General features: G+C 38.0%; 1 protein-coding gene across 2 annotated transcripts in view; it reads left to right on the top strand.

The window, feature by feature from the left end:
* LOC125280296 overlaps window positions 1-20,546 on the top strand; it is a 45,133-nt gene that overhangs the window by 12,805 nt on the left and 11,782 nt on the right. For both annotated transcript variants that reach the window (XM_048210738.1, XM_048210739.1), the window contains exons 8-21: window positions 4,286-4,383; window positions 5,748-5,934; window positions 7,200-7,378; window positions 7,694-7,817; window positions 7,901-8,081; window positions 8,976-9,142; window positions 9,234-9,330; window positions 9,799-10,005; window positions 11,070-11,213; window positions 13,644-13,801; window positions 16,815-17,020; window positions 17,296-17,440; window positions 18,642-19,043; window positions 19,931-20,204. In XM_048210738.1, the coding sequence (XP_048066695.1) occupies window positions 4,286-4,383; window positions 5,748-5,934; window positions 7,200-7,378; window positions 7,694-7,817; window positions 7,901-8,081; window positions 8,976-9,142; window positions 9,234-9,330; window positions 9,799-10,005; window positions 11,070-11,213; window positions 13,644-13,801; window positions 16,815-17,020; window positions 17,296-17,440; window positions 18,642-19,043; window positions 19,931-20,204 (2,569 nt within the window). The remainder of the gene's footprint in view (window positions 1-4,285; window positions 4,384-5,747; window positions 5,935-7,199; window positions 7,379-7,693; window positions 7,818-7,900; window positions 8,082-8,975; window positions 9,143-9,233; window positions 9,331-9,798; window positions 10,006-11,069; window positions 11,214-13,643; window positions 13,802-16,814; window positions 17,021-17,295; window positions 17,441-18,641; window positions 19,044-19,930; window positions 20,205-20,546) is intronic.

Here is a 20,546-nt window from a genome sequence, read left to right as displayed (position 1 = left end):
TAAGATATTTAAATATTGGTTGTTGTTTTTTTTCAAAGTGAGAGTAAGCTATTCCCAAAAAGTATTTATAAAAATATGAACTGTTGTTGCAGGTGTACATTTAAATAAATAAATAAAAAAAACATTATATTATTATATTCGGGCATATGTTAAGTATGATGTCTTATGTCCGGTCCAAATGCTTTATCAGATGCCAAAAACAAACAACAATCAGTGCTAATATACAGTTTGTAATACTACCAAATAATCATGATCCTAACCTTTATCTCCATATCGAAATCTCAGATGGCCAGACAGTGATTCATCTTTTATGAATCGTTAAAATATTTGTGTCACTAAGCCTCAAGACTGCAGTGTACACTGTGAGTTTTTTAAAAGCTTAGCTTAAATGTGTTAGGGTGGAACACACCAAGCTGACTGTTGGCTGTCAGGCAGTTTTTGTTCGTTGGCTGATGCGACCTCCGGGCATATGCTTTGGACCCAGACGCTGCCGACATGAGCTAATCCTGCAGTCTGCTTTCGTCGCCACTAGTTCATCGCCGTCAGCTTAGTGTGTTCTGGCCTTTATATGAAGACATAGTGCTTATAAACTGCTGTTGAAATAGTATTCTCAATTGAAATCAGTAGAGGTTTGGACCACAGAATATTCCTTACATAATGACTTAACAAGCATATTTGGGCATTTAGATAATGTTTTTTTTTTTCTAAGCTAGAGTGCATAATACTCAAAAATCATCAATGAAGATACAGTAGGCTACTATTGGTTGTAATGTTAATTTCGTCAGACGAGACGAGACGAAATATGTTCGTCAACGACCTTTTTTTTCATGACTAGAGGAGACGATGACAAGACTGCACCACTGTCCAAAAACGCTGACTAAGACTAAATTAACATGCATTATTGTTGACGAAAAAAGACGAGACAAAAATGTTTTGTATAAAATAAAAACTAAGATAAAATCTCTCTTCATTTTCGTCTACAATCGTCTCTGCTTTTTCATCAGCTGTTCAGAACGAGTTCGCGGCTTTGATACTGACAAAAAGTCAGAATGTGTCATCATAACTGAGGGGAAACACTGCGGACAAAGAATTCACATTAAGCAGGTTATATATATTTTATGTTAACTTACTTATTTCGCCACATGCATGTGTGGGTCTTCACATCACGGGCGCGGAAAGTGGGGGTGCTGTAAATGCATGTTTGTTCATTAACATTTATTTGTAATAAACACTCTGAGTTGGCTATTTAAAAAGTTTTATTTTCATGTTAAATTATGTAAGGGATAATGCAGAGCGAGGCGGTTTTTATAGCTAATACAACCCCAACAGGCTGATTAGGCTGACTACCTACCAAATAAATCAATAATTTGACACAAAATGATGATTTAAAAAGGAGTTTATTGATTTAAAAACGATTGTATTGCTTCCGCTAAACAAAATAGTGCGCTTCGTCTCTACGGTTAGAATCCTGTGTGTCCATGGCAACGATCTGTTTTTCATGGCAACGGTGTGTTATAGTTAGCAGCGGTCTGTTATCAAGAAATAAAATAGTGTGTGCGTAGAAAGAATTCGTCCACACACCGCTCAAAAAAAAAAAAAAAAAAAAAGCGCAAGTCCACCGTCTAGGCAGGCTTTTTGTGTTAAATTATATTTCCTGTCGCTGCGCAGGCTCTTTTATTGTACATGACAGCTTATGTCCCGATGACCGGTCTTTGCATTACGATTAAAAGAAGTATCAATAAAGTAAAAAAATGCGATGTGCAGTCAAGTTCGAGTGTATGCACTGTTTAAACGAGTGTTCCCAACTTCTCACTGATACTTTTGTGATTCGCGGAGTTTTGACAAGTTTTATAGCCTTGATATTGTTTCTTATTCAAAAGTGGTTACAGAAAAAACTAAGCACCCCAACCTGAAACCTCTTCCCACGCCCCGTCACAATCACATCATAATCAAAATTAATAATTAGGCTTAAAAGCAAACGTATATGTAAGGGAATCAAGTTTAACAATTACATGTAATAGTGCTCCAAATATCAATAACGGTGTGTGCAATACCATGTATAACTTGCATTAAGTTGGTAATTTACTTTATACTATATATATATATATATATATATATATATATATATATATATATATAGTTTTGATCTTAGGCTTTTCATTAAGTTTCATTAAGTCATATTTATTTCCACTATAACACGTGTGTTCCTGATATTATTGCATTTAATGAGGCCTCGTTGTATTTATTCTTACAATAGCTTTTAGATGTGGTCAAGCAACCAGCCAGGAAAGAGGAGAGGCCATCTATGTCCGACTAAAAACCTTTGTAACTTAAGTTGTCAGTCGGAGTCTGTTGGGCCCCCAGCTTTTGAATTGTGTTGGTTAAAATAAAATACTCTTCAGCACAGGTTAATCATTTGTGAATGTGTCTCCTAAATCAGAAATTGAAAACCAGACACGTTTAACATTTGCATTCAACAAAAATCATTCAACAAGTGTATTTTGTCGGGTAATTATGACATTTAACCAATGTTTGAGATATGTGAAACACTTTTTTTACTGAAATGTTTATCAGTAATAATCTCAGTAATAATGTGTTATTTTAAAAAAAGACTAAACATTTTTGACTAAAACTAGACTAAAATTAAGACTTTTAGTCGACTAAAACTTGACTAAGATACCTTGAGTTTTCTTTTGACTAAAACTAAACTAAAATGACGAGACGTTTAGTCGACTAAAACTTGACTAACAAAAAAAGATATGTAAATGACTAAAACTAACAAGGACATTTGCCACAAGACTAAGACTAAGACTAAATTAAAAATAGGTGACGAAATTAACACTAATTGGTTGAAAAATAGCACTTGTCAAAGAAGAAGCCATTTGTCTTAAAGGAAGAGTTCACCCCAAAATGACAATTTTGTCATCATTTACTCATCCTCATATTGTTCCAAACCTGTATGAGTTTCTTTGTTCTGTTGAACAAAAAGGAGGTATTTTAAGAAGATATGTTTCCACTGGAACCTGGTACGGCACGGCATGGCACGGCACGGCACAGCATGATTACAAACCGTTCTTGGCCCGGAATTCTCGTGAAGTGATGTCGACACACAGGATTGGTCACTTGTCTGTTGCCTGGCTACCAGTTTCTCCCTGGCTGGCTAAGCGCTCTATTTGAGTGACGTAAACACAAATTAATAATACAATTAAAAGAAATATCTATTCATCTGCCATAACACGGTCATTATTTACATCTCATATCATAAGTAAGCCTTTGCATTATCAAGGCAATGACTGACGCTTTTATATTACATTCCAAAGAGCAGCCGTTATCAGCCCCACAGTGGAAAACAAAACCAGAACCGTACCAGCTGGTCCGGATCGGCAAGGAATGCAACGGTTACGCAATGAGAACCGTTCAGCTGATGGTGGAAAAGCGGCTATTGACTTCCATAGTATTTTTTTTTCCTACTATGGAAGTCAATGTCTACCGTCAAGTATTTGATTACCAACATTCTTTAAAATATCTTCCTTTCTGTTCAACAGAAGAAAGAAACTCATACAGGTTTGGAACAACTTGAGGGTGAGTAAGTGGTGACAAAATGTTTGGGTAAACTACCCCTTTAAGACAGCCATAAATATTAGAATTGTAATTTTACAGTATATCAGCAATTCAATTTTTTTTTCAATTGTGCAACCCATGTAACATGTATCCTTAAGGTACTACTACAAACCTTTTAGGGGTAAATAAGGTAGAGTACAAAGATTGCCTTTTAAGGGTATTGCCACAGTGACAAGCTTTTGAACCTCTAAATGTATAATTTTTGCACTTTTTTTTTCTGAGAGTGAATGGTCTTTATGATGACTTTCACTGCTCTTGGGAAATGCACTTTGAATGAAACAATAGAGAGTGTGTCAGTGGTGTGGTACGAGAGATATGAAAGAAGGTCCGGCCCCAAATACCTGGATGAGCAGTCATTATAGAGTCTAGCTATTGACATTATTGGGGAATAACTGACCTTGGGATGTTGCGACTGATCAATAAGAATTAAGTATTTCAGAGAGCAATGTAAAATATAACCCAAGAAACCATCTAAAATAACCTAGTAACTGCATAACAAAGCAATAGCAACCACCCAGAACACCACAGCATTGTGGAGGCTTTTTCTTTGTATGGTCAAGTGGTTCAAAAAATCTAGTTTTTAGGTGAAGGTGTCAATGCAAATTGGAGTTTACCAGTGGAATACAGTAAAAATGTGCTACCACATCATTTGTTTCCTGAACAGACGTACCCTGCACTACTGGCATTGCTACGTTCAGAAGACAAAACTAACACGTTTGAGCACCAGAGTCCCATGGGTGCTTTCCAGACAGATGTTAGCAGGTAGGTGGAGCCAAAAAAAAAGAGAGAAAAAAGCCAAAAACCCCCTCCTCCAGATAGGAATGACTGACAGCATTCAGTAACAGCCCCTGTCACTGACAGCACTTTGCCTGAGGCCTTTTCATAACTTTGATGAGGGGAGTCTGCTGAGGTGAGAGACTGAGGATGCATTAAACTCCACTTTTAGACATACACTCATGAACTTCCCTAAGCACTTTCCCTCAGGGGAATCCCCACCGCCATTTTGAATTGCGTTCAACTTTGTCAAGTGGACGAGGGAAGTCTATTTGGACAGACCCATGTGGCAAAATACATTGCTGAGCAAAGAGGACACTGACAACACGTCGACAGACAAGAGAGAGCAGGTTACTTATGATATTAAACAAAGTCCCAGCTTTCAAATTGTGTAATTTTTTTTAAAGAAATTCGAACAATAAAAACCGTTTTGTGGCTCTTTAATGTGTCGTGACAGACTGCTGTAGTGCCTCAGCTCAAGCGGCTTGTGAACCGATCATCTCTTCCTACTTGTTCATTTGGAGTGTCCAAACTCTGTCCTGGAGGGCCACTGTCCTACAGAGTTTAGCTCCAACTTACCTTAACACACCTGCCTGAAAGTGTCTAGTATGCCTAATAAGACCTTGATTAGCTGATTCAGGTGTGTTTAAATGGGGTTGGAGCTAAACTCTGCACAGTGGCCCTCCAGGACAGAGTTTGGACATCCCTGATTTATAGCAAATAAACATTAATGAACATGAGAAGGAATGTTGTTTCAAATGCGGAAATACGTAAATGCACACCATTTTTCAAATTCAAGTCCACCGAGGTTAATCTCCTAACTTCTGACTGCTTTGTCGGACAAAATGGCAGATTCGGCATTATGAGTGGTTAGATCGCTTGTCAATCAAACTCCCGGCGGAGGGTCAATAGTGTATGATATTGGAATTATTTTGACATTTAACCGCATTTAATACTTGTTTTTTACACCGTTATAGTTTGTGTTATCATTTTAGTTTATGTATATTTTAATATTTTATATAAATATATTAATGTATTCATATTTAATATTAATGTATTCATATTTTATTTGTTTATATTTAATTTTTATATTCAATTTTTCAAGCATACATACAGGCCTATAGAATTATGTGCAAACAAATTTATAAGGAAAAAAATTACAAATAATACATCAGCTCCGCATCGGATTCAAAGTGATCAAGGGCTTAGGGTGTTACATTTAAACACATTGCAGTGTAAGCAATGACGTACATTCGAGTCAACAAGACGGAGGGAAGTTAGCAAGAGAAGGGCATAAAAAATTTGACGTAAACGCAGGCTGGGAGTCATGGCTGCTGTTGAAATCTGTGCAGTAAACTTCAGGAAGTGGAGAGATTTCACAGGAAGGAGGCAGGAAACAAGGAGATGTCTGGAGAGAATGTGCCACCTGCAGGATAAAGGTAGAATGCAGACTACATTTATAATGTGGCGTCAAAAGGCTCGGGCAAGGAAAGAGTTAAGGAGACTACGGGAGAATTTACAAAAAGCTCAACTCTCAAGGTAAGTCAGCTTGTTCTCCTGTGCTTCATTTGCATTGTGGCTGTTACATTCAAATGAGATGTTGAAAAGCTTGCACTTTATACAAATAATAAAGTACAAACACTTTTTTGAAATGTCAATTGTTCATAAAAATGTTAGTGAAAGAGTTTATCTTTCACATAGTGTTATTCACCAACATCAGGGGGTCAAACTAAATATGAGCTATTTTGTTTCATATTCATTTCATATGACCTGCAGATTGTATAAGACTTTGGCAGAGGACAAACTGCTCTCGCTGAAGGCAGTTTATGCCCCTGGACACTTGAATCTGGGTGCAGATATCCTGTCGAAGCAGGACCTGAGGCCTGAGAGACTCTACCTGAATGTGGTGGAGTTGATTTTGCAGAGGTACAACAGAGCGGAAATGGACTTCTTTGTCTCAGCTGAGTCTACCCACTGTCCTCTCTGGTTTGCCCTCACACCTCCAGCTCCGTTAGGGCTAGATGCCATGGTTCTGACATGGCAAAGGCTGCATCTGTATGTATTTTCCCCAATAGCTCTGTTCCAACAAAAGTATGCCAATGACGGAGTATGCCTGGTACTTGTAGTTCCATTTTGGCCAGCTCAAGTTTAGTTCTCGGACCTAGTGTTTCTCCTGGAAGGCTCTCCGTGGGATATTCCGACCAGGAGGGACTTTTTGTCTTAGGGGCAGGGGTCGATCTTTCACCCCGACCGGAGATTTGGAAACTGTGGGTCTGGCCCCTTAAGGAGATCAGCTCCTAGAATCTGGTCTTTCAGCCGAGGTTGTTGAGAATTCCCTCCACAAGGAAATTGTATTATCTTCAGTGGCATCTTTTTGCATTGTGGTGCAATCAACGACACTTGGACCCAGTCCACTGCCTGCTTGGTTCAGTGCCAGAGTTCCTGCAGGCGCATCTTTCAGCAGGGTTGGCCCTTGTTACACTTGCCACATTCACGTTGATGGAGATTCCCCTGGTATCTTGTTTCTTGCGCAGTGCCAGATGGCTGAGGTCTATCTGCAGACCGTCAGTTTCTTCATGGGAGCTTGCTATAGTCTTGGAAGGCTCATCACACACACACACACACACACACACACACACACACACACACACACACACACACACACACACACACACACACACACACAAAAAAAAACTTTACTTAGCCCAAACCTTTGAACACTAGTGCATTTATAGGGTGTTGTTATGTGGTTGCTAAACTGTTCATTGATGTTGTGGCACTGATTCTCTGTGTGTTTATGGTAGGTGTTTATTGGCGTGGAAAGCACTGGTCCAGCGCAGTGCATTGCTTCTGCATTACTGTTATCACAGAAAGGCTCTGACACTCAAGACATGCTTACAGCAATGGAGCAGATCTCTACAGCTACACTGTCTGCAGAAGGATTTCCTCATCCACCAGTTTCATACAAGACAGAAAAACACAGGTTAGATCATTTCATGAGTATGATTATGTGCTTAAGATGTAAGCTATCTATGATATACACCATCATTCAAAAGTTCAAGGTTGGAAAGATTTTAAATAAAGTTTCATGCTCACCAAGGCTGAATTTATTTGATATAAATACAGTAAAATCAGTAATATTGTGATCTATTATTACAACCTAAAATAACTTCAGTCTTCAAAGCTAGTCTTCAAAGCTACATGATTCTTCAGAGATATAATCCTAATATGCTAATTTGATACTCAAGAAACAGTTCTTATTATTATCATCAATGTTGAAAATCTATTTGGATTTTAGGCTGTACGATGGAAGTGTTCAAATGGAAAACAGGCATTCCAGCTCAAGAACTATCAGCAATGCTGCTGCTCCACAACACTCTTCATAAGTGGACAGTGATATTAGTGAAACAACAGTTGGCACAGTATGATGAACTCCTCTTTTTCTTTTTCTCTGTAACTATGTCTCTCTACCTTTCCCTGCTCAATTCTTTAATTTCTTATTGAGATCTCAGAGATCAGCTCAAGATAGAGCTGTTCAGCGGGCTGCTCTTCTGGAGTGGTACAGACACACTCAGGCTGTTTTCTCTGATGCAGTTCTGCTCTTCACAGCCAGACTGGCTCATGTTCATCCATCCTCCTATTCCTCGTCCAGCTCTGATCCTCTTATGTCCACTGCTGTACCTCAGGTACAAGACTCAGTGCTACCTGCCAATTGCCTGCATTTTGTTTGTTTTGTTGTTTTGTTTAAATGAGCATTTTTCCAGCTAGCAGACCCAGACCATAGCAGAGCCCTTAAAGGGATAGTTCACACCAAAATGAAAATGATCCCAGGATTTACTCACCCTCAAGCCATGCTAGGTGTATCTTCTTTCAGATGAACACAATTGGAGATATATTTAAAAACATCAAAATTTGGCAGCCCAAATTTTGAAAAAATACACCCATCCATAAAAAATGAATCCATACGACTCCAGGGGGTTAATAAAGGCCTTCTGAAGCGAATCAATGCATTTGTGTAATCTATGCATTTTATAAAGTAAAATAAGACGCTTCCAGCACGACAGCCATATGCATTCGACATAACTTCCGCGACGTAATACACAATGCCATGCCATTCTACACTATGCCATGATGTGCTATGCTATAATGCGTAGTATGTCATGTCATTGTTTACTATGTTGCAGTATGGATTAATTTTTTATAGATGGGTGCATTTTTTTGTCTTCAAAATTTCTGCTATTCATAACCATTATAAACCTTGGAGGACTAAGAATATATTTTTTTAATATATCTCTGTTTGTGTTCGTCTGAAAGAAGATGAGTAAATCATGGAATAATTTTCATTTTTGGGTGAACTATCCCTTTAAGACCTAGACTAAGGCTTCCGGAGACCGGAGGTACTGTTAATATTGTAGTCTTGTTGATACAAAAAAGAGATTGATTTGATTGTCAAACTTTCTGCTCTTTAGCTGAGTAATTCCTAAGGAACATAATCAGTAGGAAAAGTATAGGTTTTGTATCATCAATAAGCATATTGTTAACCATTTTTTGGCATCATGACTGTTCAATCATTCAATCAGGTTTCTCTGGTAGAATGTGAAAACTGCACAGCAGAAGATGATAGTTTGGAGCGAAGTGTGTTGACACACAGAGAGCAACACTGCCCTCTACTTGCCACAGAATCACAGCACAGCCACATGTCATGGACTGTATCAGAGGAACACAGATCTCTGCCGTCAGTTATCAGGTTAGCTACATAAGACAAAATTTTATTTTAATCGTACAATAATTTTAATATAAAGTTTAAAGACCATCCTACTTTGTTTTTTCTCCTGCAGTACAATTTCTGAGGAACACAAAGGCCCAGGAGATGAGAGAATGGTTTATAGTTGTTTCTGGGGCTCCTATGATCACTGCAGACTTTGCAGATCAAAGGTGGTATTGGTCAACCAATCAATCAGTTGCAATTTATATTGTTTATACATAAACCTTTTGTTTATAATATGTCCCTGATATCTAACATGCACTTTCTGTTAAATCTAGTAATATTTATTTATTTAGCAGTTTAGCTTTTTTCCCCAGTAACAGTAACTAACATCCTATCAAAATCGAAACATTTACATTTGCATTTTGATATTAGGATTTTAGATTTTTATTGCTTTTTATTGTTTGTTATAACTTAAGTATGGATTCTTTCCACCAAATTGTTAATCAACCCATAATAGGAATCCTGTTTTTGGATCATTCTGGCATTAAATAATTTAAAACTTCATAGTGTAACAGTTCTGATCCAGAGTCAGCTTGGCTTCTACTGTTATATTATTAATAGTAGTGGACCAAACTGTGGCAATTCAGCAGTCAGTTCTATTCATATAAATCTTCCACTTTTTCATTCTTCCTCAGGTTGTGCTGCTAAGAGCCCTCGGCAGGATGATGCATCCTGATTTGAGTCTGGCTTTTTCCCAGTGGAGGAGTCTAGTGCACACTAACAGAGATATGAGACTACAGGCGGATCTCTGTAGAAAAAGCAGGAGACGTAAAGAACTGACTGTGGTTTTCAGGGTGTGGAGAGCTCATACTCAAATGCACTGCAGGGCTGTCCAGCACTGGGTATATGATATTCTTAATCAACAAAATCATTTATATTGGTCCTCTGGCAGAAATGCTGCTCTATAGTAACTATGCCAACTTTGAAAAATGCTGGATGTGCACTGTGACAAGTTCACGCTAAAAAAGCTCCATTCACGTTTGTCAGTCTTTTCAAGGGGAGAGGGACACAGTTGTCTTTGCCTTGTGGGATTCCTCTAAGCCTTCTGACCAGTCTCCAGGGGATTCTTGGAGACAGGATCAGAAGTCAAGTGTGGCTGCTTGTGCCCCCACTCTGAGGAGCAGGGGGCGGAAGCGCTGGGCTACGAAATGGAGGAGGCAGGACCTCAGGGAGGTTATTACTGAGAAGTGCTCTGAAAGAGCAGCTGATCAGTGATTGTAATATCACCCTCCCTCCCCCCACCCATGACCCCTACGTAGAGCTCTTTTTATGGGCCGCATGAGCTCCTGTGAGCACTGATATCTGGCTCTGTCTTGGACTAATGATGAAGTGTGTGTCTTCAGTATTATACTGACCCATGATCTGATCCGGTCCATGGACAGGCCGGGAGGATTACGTTACTGAGGGTAACTGCTTGGTGAGATGATGTGATCTCATGTTAATTCAGTTGCCCTCATTATGTACTGCTTCAGTAGTAATTTCAGTAGTCATTTTGTTTTTTGATTTTTACCAGAACAAATAGCTTCCGCAATAGCCTTAAGCAATAAATTGAAGCATTTGTGGCAACGAGCACTCAGCATGATTTCAAAAACACACTCCAGCGACAGATCACCACTTATTTAACACAAATGAACTGCTAATCAGACGGAGATGTTTCTTTTATATTAAGTACATCCATGCAGCGAAATGTTTCAAAAAGTGGTGGGGAAATGTCCCTCCCGCAAATTATGCCCATGACTGTATCATACAAAAACACTTTTTGCAAAATAATTTGGGTCTGGAACAAAATTAGCAAAAATTAACAAAATTTTAACTTTGGGTGAACTGCTAATAAACTATGTTAGGTAGTTTGAGGGACTTTGGGACAAAGTTGTTTAATTAATTAATTTATTTTTTTAATTTACAGGAGAGGAGGGTGCTCATTCACTCTGTCCTTCAGTGGGAACTAATGGTTTGGCAGAGATGCAGGAAGCATATGTTGGAACAGCATGCAGCACTTACCCATGACACCAGTCTACTCAGACACTGCTTCTGTACATGGACCAGACTGGTAAAATAATATAAAAAGCAGATGTTATGAATTTGCCCTAGTTACTCTAAATGTCAATATGGTCAGAAAAACTCCCATCAGTACTGGGGAGTCTTGTTATTTTATTTCCTTTTGTATTTAAAGCTGTGGTTCTCAACTTTTTTACCCACATATGGGCACTTGTAGTTTCTGTAAAAAGAAAAAAGTAAGAAAAAGGAAACTAAAATAATTACATTTCAGGATTACAGAAGTTGAATGCTGAATGTTCTTCAGCGTTCCCACTCTTTTTAAACCAATGAACTTACATAACTCTTCTAGTTGTTTGTGATTTACTGAATTGTAAAGATTGAGATCATTTAAAGCTACAATATGTAAATTTTTCACCGTTAGAGGTCGCCTAAACAAAGGCGTAGCTTGACGATGCCGAGTTTGAGCGTGGAATCTTGGGAAATGTTGTCTTCACAAAACGTACTGTATGATGGAGAAAAAAAATGCTGTATTACTTAGCTACTTGACAAAATAGTGTTTTTCTCGAAGGCATGGTAAAAGCATGGTACTCTCGGAAAATCAAGAAAACTAGATTTAAACAATAAGACTAAACGTGTTGAGCTATATAGCAATAAATCGTTTTCTTTCTATAAATGTAACCAAACAGTTGTTAACTTGTCTAATAAAACATGTAATATATTAAAGCATCTTTAGTGTTTCCATGGTTTCTACAAAATAAAAACGGAAACCGAGGGTAACGCGGATATGACGCCATTGACAGGCGACTCCATACACGTCCCGTATCCTTGGTTAAAATTGCAATTTTCTCACGATTTACAAATAGTTGGGAACATTTTACAAAGTACACAGCTGAACAAAATATATAACACTGGCCAAGTGGTTTTTGGATATTTTACTGCAAAAATCTTACATATTGTAGATTTAAAGTCGTCATGAAATCAAAATTAACACTATTTACGATTGTTAGTGCATATTACTAGTCTTGTGGTGAACAATTATTCCGTACAGGTTAATACACAGAAAAAAATTGTTTGTCGTGGTAATCTGGTAATCTGAAAAGTTACTTCCGGTCTGGAATGGCGTTCCTTCTCAGATGATGTCAGTTTGACGGCTTGAGTTGAAAATGCTGAAACCACTCCCCTCCAACCTGACCCCCTGGTTGAGAACCACTGTTTGAGAGTTTGAGAGTCCACATGATCTCATAATGGACCCTTTTGACTTCCTTATGCTGCCTTCACATGCTATTGGAAAATTCCTACTTCTCGCTTCTGAAGTTGTGATTATGAGTTTGTCGTATTCAAGAGCTTTGTTGTTGGAAAGAACAGGAATCATGGAGGACAGCAGGTTTTTTCTTGCTTTGTTGTTGGAAAGAACAGGAATCATGGAGGACAGCAGGTTTTTTCTTGCCTATTTATTGGGGAAATCTTATTAAAGCCAAAATTATATTTGGCATCCCATTAACTGACAACTATATATACATCCACCGCGCTATCAAGATAGTCAGCTTGCTGACAATTTTAGAATTTCGGTCAAATACAGCCTATTTTCACTGGATTTCAGGATTTGTTCTCCCCTTCGCCAAGTGTATGGCATGCCCAACTCGGGAACTTGGGTATCAAAATTATCCCCGAGCTTCCCAGTGGTAAATATGACTTGAGAGGGTATTTATGTCCAATTTTTAACTAGGAAACTCGTATTTACGATAATTCAGATAGCACATGAAGGCAGCATTAGTACATGTTCTTATTCATCAGTAATTAAGTCCCTTTGAGGCAAGTCAGTTCACTTGATGGCCATCATGGTAAATAGGTCCAGGTTATTTTCTCTATAGGTACAGCCAAACAAGCACATTACATTATTACCTAAATCTTTTTTTTTTTTTTTTTGTTAAGATTACATCTAAACAAATATTTCTCAAATTACAAACAAAATTTGGCAAAAAAATATATGATCATTTTTGTTTCTTCAGCGTAAATAAAAAATAAGCAAAAGGAGTTAAAGGTCCCATGTGATCCCATGTTTCAAACTTTAGTTAGTGTGTAATGTTGTTGTTAGAGTATAAATAAAATCTGTAAAATGTTAAAGCTCAAAGTTCAATGCCAAGCGAGATATTTTATTTAACAGAAGTCGCCTACATCGAACGGCCAGTTTGGACTACATCCCTCTACTTCCTTCTTTAATGACGTCACTAAAACAGTTTTTTGACTAACCTCCGCCCACAGGAATACACAAGAGTTGCGTTTGTAGAGTGTGTTTGTCGCCATGTCGTCGAAACGCTGTTATTTTCAAAGCTTCAAAAAAACACGAAAAACGGGACCTTTAATGTTGTTTAATGTTGACTTTAAGAAGATGTTGATAAATCATATTTATATATTTAAGGCTTTGACTGTGGACAAATGTAGCTTATATCTGTGACCCCTGGTTTTTGTATGTGTTTTATAGGCCGTGGGGCCCTACTGTGAGCAGCAGAAGTGTGCTGTTGAATGGATGGCGAGAAAAGCAGAGATACACAGACTGAACTTGAGCTTCTCCACGTGGGTAACATGTGTAAGCCAGCAGCAGACTGCCAGAGCCGTTTATATTCGCACACTACAGAACAGGTACATGTCATGTCTGTGAAAATAGCACTGGGCTGTATTTTTAGCTGTTTTACACTGGATATCAGATGTCGTGTTTAATTTATGCACCGTAGCTGCATCAAACAGAGCTGCAAGTCATTCAAAACAAGTCATTATGTTTGCAATTCTGGTTGGTGCTGCTAGATATTGTACATATTGATGATACATCGATATACTGTATCAGTCAGACTGATTAATCACCCAATATTTTATTTTTTACATTATCAACAACCATGTCTGTATAAAAAAGTATAAAAATACAAAAATTATTTAATAGGGAAATTTCAGTAAATGTTGTATAAAACAAGCAGGGTTATTATTAACTAAAACTAAAGCAATAAAAAAAACATTCCCATTGCCTGAAATAAATAAACAGTAACTGAACTTATCCCTAACTTAAATTGTTTACTTAACAAAATTCTGAAGCATGTTCAGGTAATCCAACCAATCAGCGAAAGAGAGGCCTGTATATATAGCTGTCTCTCACATTTGTCCGGTGACAGTTTTGTAGCATTTGGCCCACTCAAGTATTGTCATGCCGCAATCTGCTGACCCAAGGAGCGATCCCTCTCCACCCAACAACCCTATCGAGCCCCCGTCCTCATCTCGGGGGTGTTGGATCACATGATCTGCTCCACACATGCCAAGACACAGAGACCTTCCCACCATCTCTACCCCATTCTCCTTTTCTGCCTCCGTTAGCGGCTCAGACCCAGATGCCACTTTTTCTCCTTCCTGTTCTTGCCTCTGCAGTTCTCTCTGTTTCTCCCTGAGTGGCCGACTTTAGTGTAAGATTACCTCCACACACCCAGCCTCGGCCCCCTTCCCTCCTAATAATCTTCTCCAAGCTCGATCGCCCTTTTCTCTCTTCCACTGCCCGTTTTGTGAATGTTCAAATTTTCAAATTCTCTCAGGTGTGGACATTGGTGCTTTTCCACTGCGTGGTACTGCTCGGCTCAGCTCGGTATGGCACGGCTCGGCTCGGCTCGCTTTACTTTCGGTTTGCTTTTCCACTGCAGTTTAGTACCGCTTCAAAGCGGGTGGGATTAGTCTGATCGTACAGTTGAGCCACCTCTACTGCCGTGGATCCGCTCCTCGTCTACCAACGAGTCTGCACCTCGTTTACTGACCACAGTGCAGAATTTTTTTCAAGTTGCATATGACAGTCATTTAAAGCAAGTTGTTTCACGAACAAATGATACTGCAGTGGCTGTTACTGACTATTTAAATTTAGCGGGTTTGGTATTTTGTGTTTCAAAGTCTTGTTTCAAATTCTCTCTGACTAATGAGTGATCTTTCAGTCTTTGCAGAGAGATAATTTGCTCTGCATTTCCTCATAGATAGCACAAACTGAATTATTTTCTCTATAATCATGGAGCTCTCGCTGGCTTATGGCAGTAGTCATTTTTATATGTATCATAAGCTGTTTTCAGCTAAATGCGCCGTCCGTGTTATCCACTGGAACCAGTGTCTGTTTTGGGGTGCTCTAGGCACTGATCTTCACATCTTCATAACAGGGTCTTCCTAGGTTGCTGCAATATCTTGTGAGTAGTTTGCAAATAATTCCACCATGTTCTGCTCACAAATCAGTCCCCTAAATCAAAACAAAACAAAACCAAATCAAATACACCAGTTATGTTCCGCAGCCCGCAACCATCAGGGCACATTCCATGAATTCTTGACAGAATCATAGCATAGCTGTTCAAATTTCATCCAGCAGACAGGTCTGTAATAACTTTAATGAATGTACAAGTGTGCTCTCCCCTTGGACAGCATGCCATTACATTTACGTGTGAATTCGTGAAATGAAGTTTATTACACATTCAGGTAATCCAACCAATCAGCACAAGAGAGGCCTGTATGCTGTATATAGCCATCCCTCACCTCTGTCCCATGACAGTTTTGCAGCATCCCTTCACCACCCCATTGCCTCACTCTTGGCTGGTTCCTATCCCAGTCAAGGATGGGGGAGTACTCTGGGTTCAGGCCAAATTCCGAGCTCAGATCCCTCCCCTCGGACAGCATGCCGAATATGCATACTTTACTGATTAAGTGTACATGTGTGTCACGGATTCAATGACTCCATCAGCACCAGACCCTGCAACTATACCCACTCATTCACTTTTACCCGAATTCTAACCACCGTCACCAGGCCACACTCATTAATGTCTCCCATATATACTCACCAGTTCATGAATCTCACTATCTGGTCTCATCATTCACTACATTGTGTATGGACTTACCTGATACCTATATTACCCCACCATTCAGCTGTGGTCATCCTCTTCAGCCTTCCTCATCCTCCTTCCCAGTGCCTAGGAATCCTCAGTCTGCCCTGTCCGGCAAACGACAAAGATAAGGACTTTTACCTTTGAGCTAAGTGCTAATGTTTGTCTGCATCCACATACAGTACTTCTCACCTGTCTGTTTGCACTCTTATGTTCAATTAAGCCTCTATTCTATTATCCTGTTCTCCGTTTGTGACAGTGTGAACTCGTGAAACTTATTTTATTTCAGCTCAAGGCAACATTTTCCATTTTCATTTAGTTGAAGTACTAAAATAACTAAAACTAAGTAAATTAAATCTTAGTAAAAATTATATAGAGATATTTATTAATAATAATAATAATAATAATAATAATAATAAATAAATAAATAAAAAAGGACTAAAACAACAAAATTACTAAAACTTTAACTGAAATTAAAATTAAAACAAAATTTAAAAAGGAAAGCAAAAACTATATTAATATGTTAATGATACTAAACAAGCGTTCATTGCATTTCTCATTTGCTGTCTTTAAATTATATATAGAGTGTGTTTATATAGAGTGTGTTTATATCAGCATTGGTCACTGAAACGGGTAACCACTTGTTTTAACCTTAGATGATATATTTTGCTTTGTTTTATCTGTCTGCAACATGTAAATTGATTTAAGTGTTAAGTGCATGTTAATGATAGTGTGTGTTGGTGTGTGTCTGTGTCTGCATGTTTAAGAGTGTTTTTGGCATGGCTGAGTTGTGTGCAGGCCTGTAAGCAGAGGCAGGCATCAGCTCTGTCCTTTTCACACTACAGACTGCGAGTCTGTTTCTGTCAGTGGAGAATGATCTGTGCTCAGCAGCAGCTCGCCAACAGCAAAGTACAACACAGACTCCACCTGAGAGTCAAAGCCATCTTACAGCAGTGGAGAAAACATGCACAATGTGAGTCAAAATCATTACTGAATTAAGCCAAATTTATATCATTGATTTTTTTTTCTTGCTTTTCTGTTGTACTGTAGTTTAAAATAGGTTTAAACATTTCCCTTAAAAGGCATGTATATGATTAATATACATATATAATGCAAAAAAGTATACATTGCCTTATAATACACATTGCAATGCAATATTGCTGTATATTGAGTGTATGCATTATAACGTAACAAATAACTAGTAATAATACAGTATAAGCCAATGCGTATTCTTGACTTGTGATTTAGATAAGGCTCATCGACAGGCTCTTCTATGTGAGTATGATGAGAGGAGGAAGATTGTCATGAAGAGAAGAACATTTCGAATCTGGAGCCAGGCAGTGGAATATTTCAGAAGATCTCAGCATCATCACCAAAGAGCCTTAAAATACAGGTGTGTGTGTGTGTGTGTGTGTGTGGAAATGAAAAAAAGCACAGCGTATTATAAGTTGTCATTTAGTGGACACTTATCCAAAGCAGCTTGTGCTAAGGGGGATGCCTGAGAGGTCATCAAATAAGTGTTTTTCATTGGCTGATTCTTATATGTGAGAGAATTAATATTTTTATGTTCTTTTGAACTCTCTATTCATCAAAGAATCGTGAAATAAAGAAACTTTTCAACATTGAAAACAATAAGAAATGGTTCTTGAGCAGCAAATCAGCATATTAGAATGATTTCTGAAGGATCATGTGACACTGAAGATGAAGAACAGGGGATCTATTTGCAGCAATATTACTTTTACACAAAAACAAAGAAGATAATTCAAACGCAAGGAATGTGATAGCATTGTAAAACAAAGACAACACTGAATAAAAAGAGAATCAAAGGGGTCGTTTACACGACACTGTTTTCAACTGAAAACGGAAAACTTTGTACGCGTTTTGGCCATTCATTTACACAACAATGGCGTTTTGGGGACCTGAAAACACAAACTTTTGTCTCAGTGTAACTACAAAAACGCAAATTTGTGAAAACAGTGAAGTCATAAGCAAGCATATTACATCTTCAGTCTATAGGCATCTTCAGCATTTTTAATAGATTTCGCGGATCAGTGTGAACGGGGATCATTTTGACAACGTTGTCGTCTGAACGTGAAAAATGCAAAGGAAAAACTTTTCTGTTTTTGAGTAAACTGTTTTCTGGTAAATGTACCTAAATATACAAGACAAAGAGAACTGAACAAGAAACAGGTGATAAACATAATCAGTAACTAATTGAACAAATGAGAAACCATGACAACCAAGGAAACAGGAACTAAACAGGAAAAGGTAAACCAGGAAAAATTTAACAAAATAATCTTCAAGCTAATAGTCTGTGAACATAAACAACCAAAAACCATGACAGTATGTTTATATTTATAATAACAATAATAACTGCGAAATGTTTTTGGGCTGAATGTCAGTAAGTAAATAAGCACATAAGTAAAGAAGTCATTTTGATGGGGATTTTTGGGGAAATTTTTTTGAACCATCAAGCTTGATTATGCCAATATAAGTGCAAACAAAGTTAAATGCTGCTAAAAACCTTGTTTTAACTTAAATAAAAAAACATTTTGTGGTGAGGTCAATAAAATTCAGTTCTATTCTACCTACAGATATTTCTCTCAGTGGCTTCATGAGTTCTGGCATCAGTCAGAGCTGCTGTGTATAAGCAGAGAGCTGGAGGAGGTCCGGACGCAGAGACTACAGCGTAGTGCTTTCTGTCTCTGGCAGTTCGAACTCAGCCATGTACATTCTCACATACTTCACATCACAAGTCTCATCCACCGCTGGGAAGACACTCGGCGTCTCCGTCTTTATCTGTATGTGTGGAGGGAGAGACTTGTTGATAGGAAGAGGGCCCGACTGGCAATGCATCAGTGGAGACAGCACATCTCACGGGCCAGAAAGCAGAGAAACAACATGTGGAGGATGCAAAACATGCTCCTGTGCTGGAAAGCAGCTTTCAGACAGAGGGTCAGGAGCAGAGATCACTGTACACAGAGACAGCAGAGGAGGTGAGACTGGGTATTAAAGCAAGACACCACAGGTGAATAGAGTAAAAAACTTCATCTAGATATTACCATACTTCCGCCAGTTGATTATAATAATTATAATTCTTATAGAATTGCAAAATTTATTGGTTTTCTGAAATGTTATGTTTAAATATGCAAGTGAGGCATTATCTAAATAAATATGCACTCATTTGCATACAGAACATTGGATGAAGCCAGGTTTAAAATTCTTGTTTCATTTTGTTGACAAATTAAAGTAAAAGTTTTTACAAAGGAGATTTTGGAAATCACTTTGAGAATCAGAAAATATTGTCAACAGCCAGAAAAAAAAAAATCACCACATTTTTAGGTATATTATATAAGTCAGGTGAATGATATATGAACAAACCCCTTTGTAAAAACCTTCAGAATATAGATAGGGATAAAACTGTAAAGTTTGGTGTATATAAGCGCTACTTAAGTGGAGATTTCTGGCACTGAAAGAAGGTATGTTATGAGAGTAAAATAGCCCCAAATCTCAAAATAGCCAGTGCATGAAGTGTCGAAAAAGCAGTCAATGTGACTTGTGTACTGTATATTATAAAACTTTGGAAACCAAATGATAGATTTGTTTTAGGAACAGTCCAAAATTGAACAATAATTTTTAACCAAATTTTATGGTCTTTTGTGATGTACTTTTTGAAGTTTGACAGACCCCAGTTACATCATTCTTTTTGTAAAACTGTTTTCCAAAACCTCTGATTTTTTCCTGCTAGCTAATAATGCATGCGATACCAACCTTAGCCTCAACAAACTGGCAAAGCCCCTCAAAATAATAATAAAAATACTGATTAGCATTTCTGTGCTGTCGTTAAAGCTTTTGGCTTTATCAGGACTTGTTTTCTATGTAGGGTTCTGCTGGCATGGCACAGACAAACAGTATTAGCCCAGAGACTGAGGTACAGAGAGGCCTGGTTCCAGTACAGCAGTGAGATGAGACTGCTGGCTGCTGTATTCATAGAGTGGAGAAAAGCTCTCATCCAGGGTCAACAGAGGAAGTGTGCAATGGAGAGCCAGCTCATCATCTATCAGAGCAGAGTTAGAGGTCGAGCTTTTCATCGCTGGAGAACTGCTGCCATGGAATGTAGAGCGATTAAAACATTTAACAGCAGATTACTTCACAAGGTTTGATTCAGTTCTTTAATTAATTAGCTATATTTTATCAGTTGTTTGGCTGATTGATCTCATGTAATTTAAAAATGAGGTCTAGATGTAGATTGCAGTGCATTGATCTATTTTTAAAAAAATGTCCAGTCAACACCAGGCTTCACTGTTAACTAAAACTATTCATTATTTCCGTGTACTATCTTCATTATTTGAAATAAGCTAATATTAACTGAAATAAAATAATTTTTTTAAATTTAATTATTAATAATATTTTATTTCAGCTATTTGCAAAGGAAACATTTCTCATTTTTATTTACTATAACATGAAATAGGCCTACTAAAATAGCTAAAGCTAAAAAC

Source organism: Megalobrama amblycephala, linkage group LG12, assembly GCF_018812025.1.
Source record: "Megalobrama amblycephala isolate DHTTF-2021 linkage group LG12, ASM1881202v1, whole genome shotgun sequence".
NCBI classification, from domain to species: Eukaryota; Metazoa; Chordata; class Actinopteri; order Cypriniformes; family Xenocyprididae; genus Megalobrama; species Megalobrama amblycephala.
This window is presented reverse-complemented; position numbering and strand designations above follow the sequence as displayed.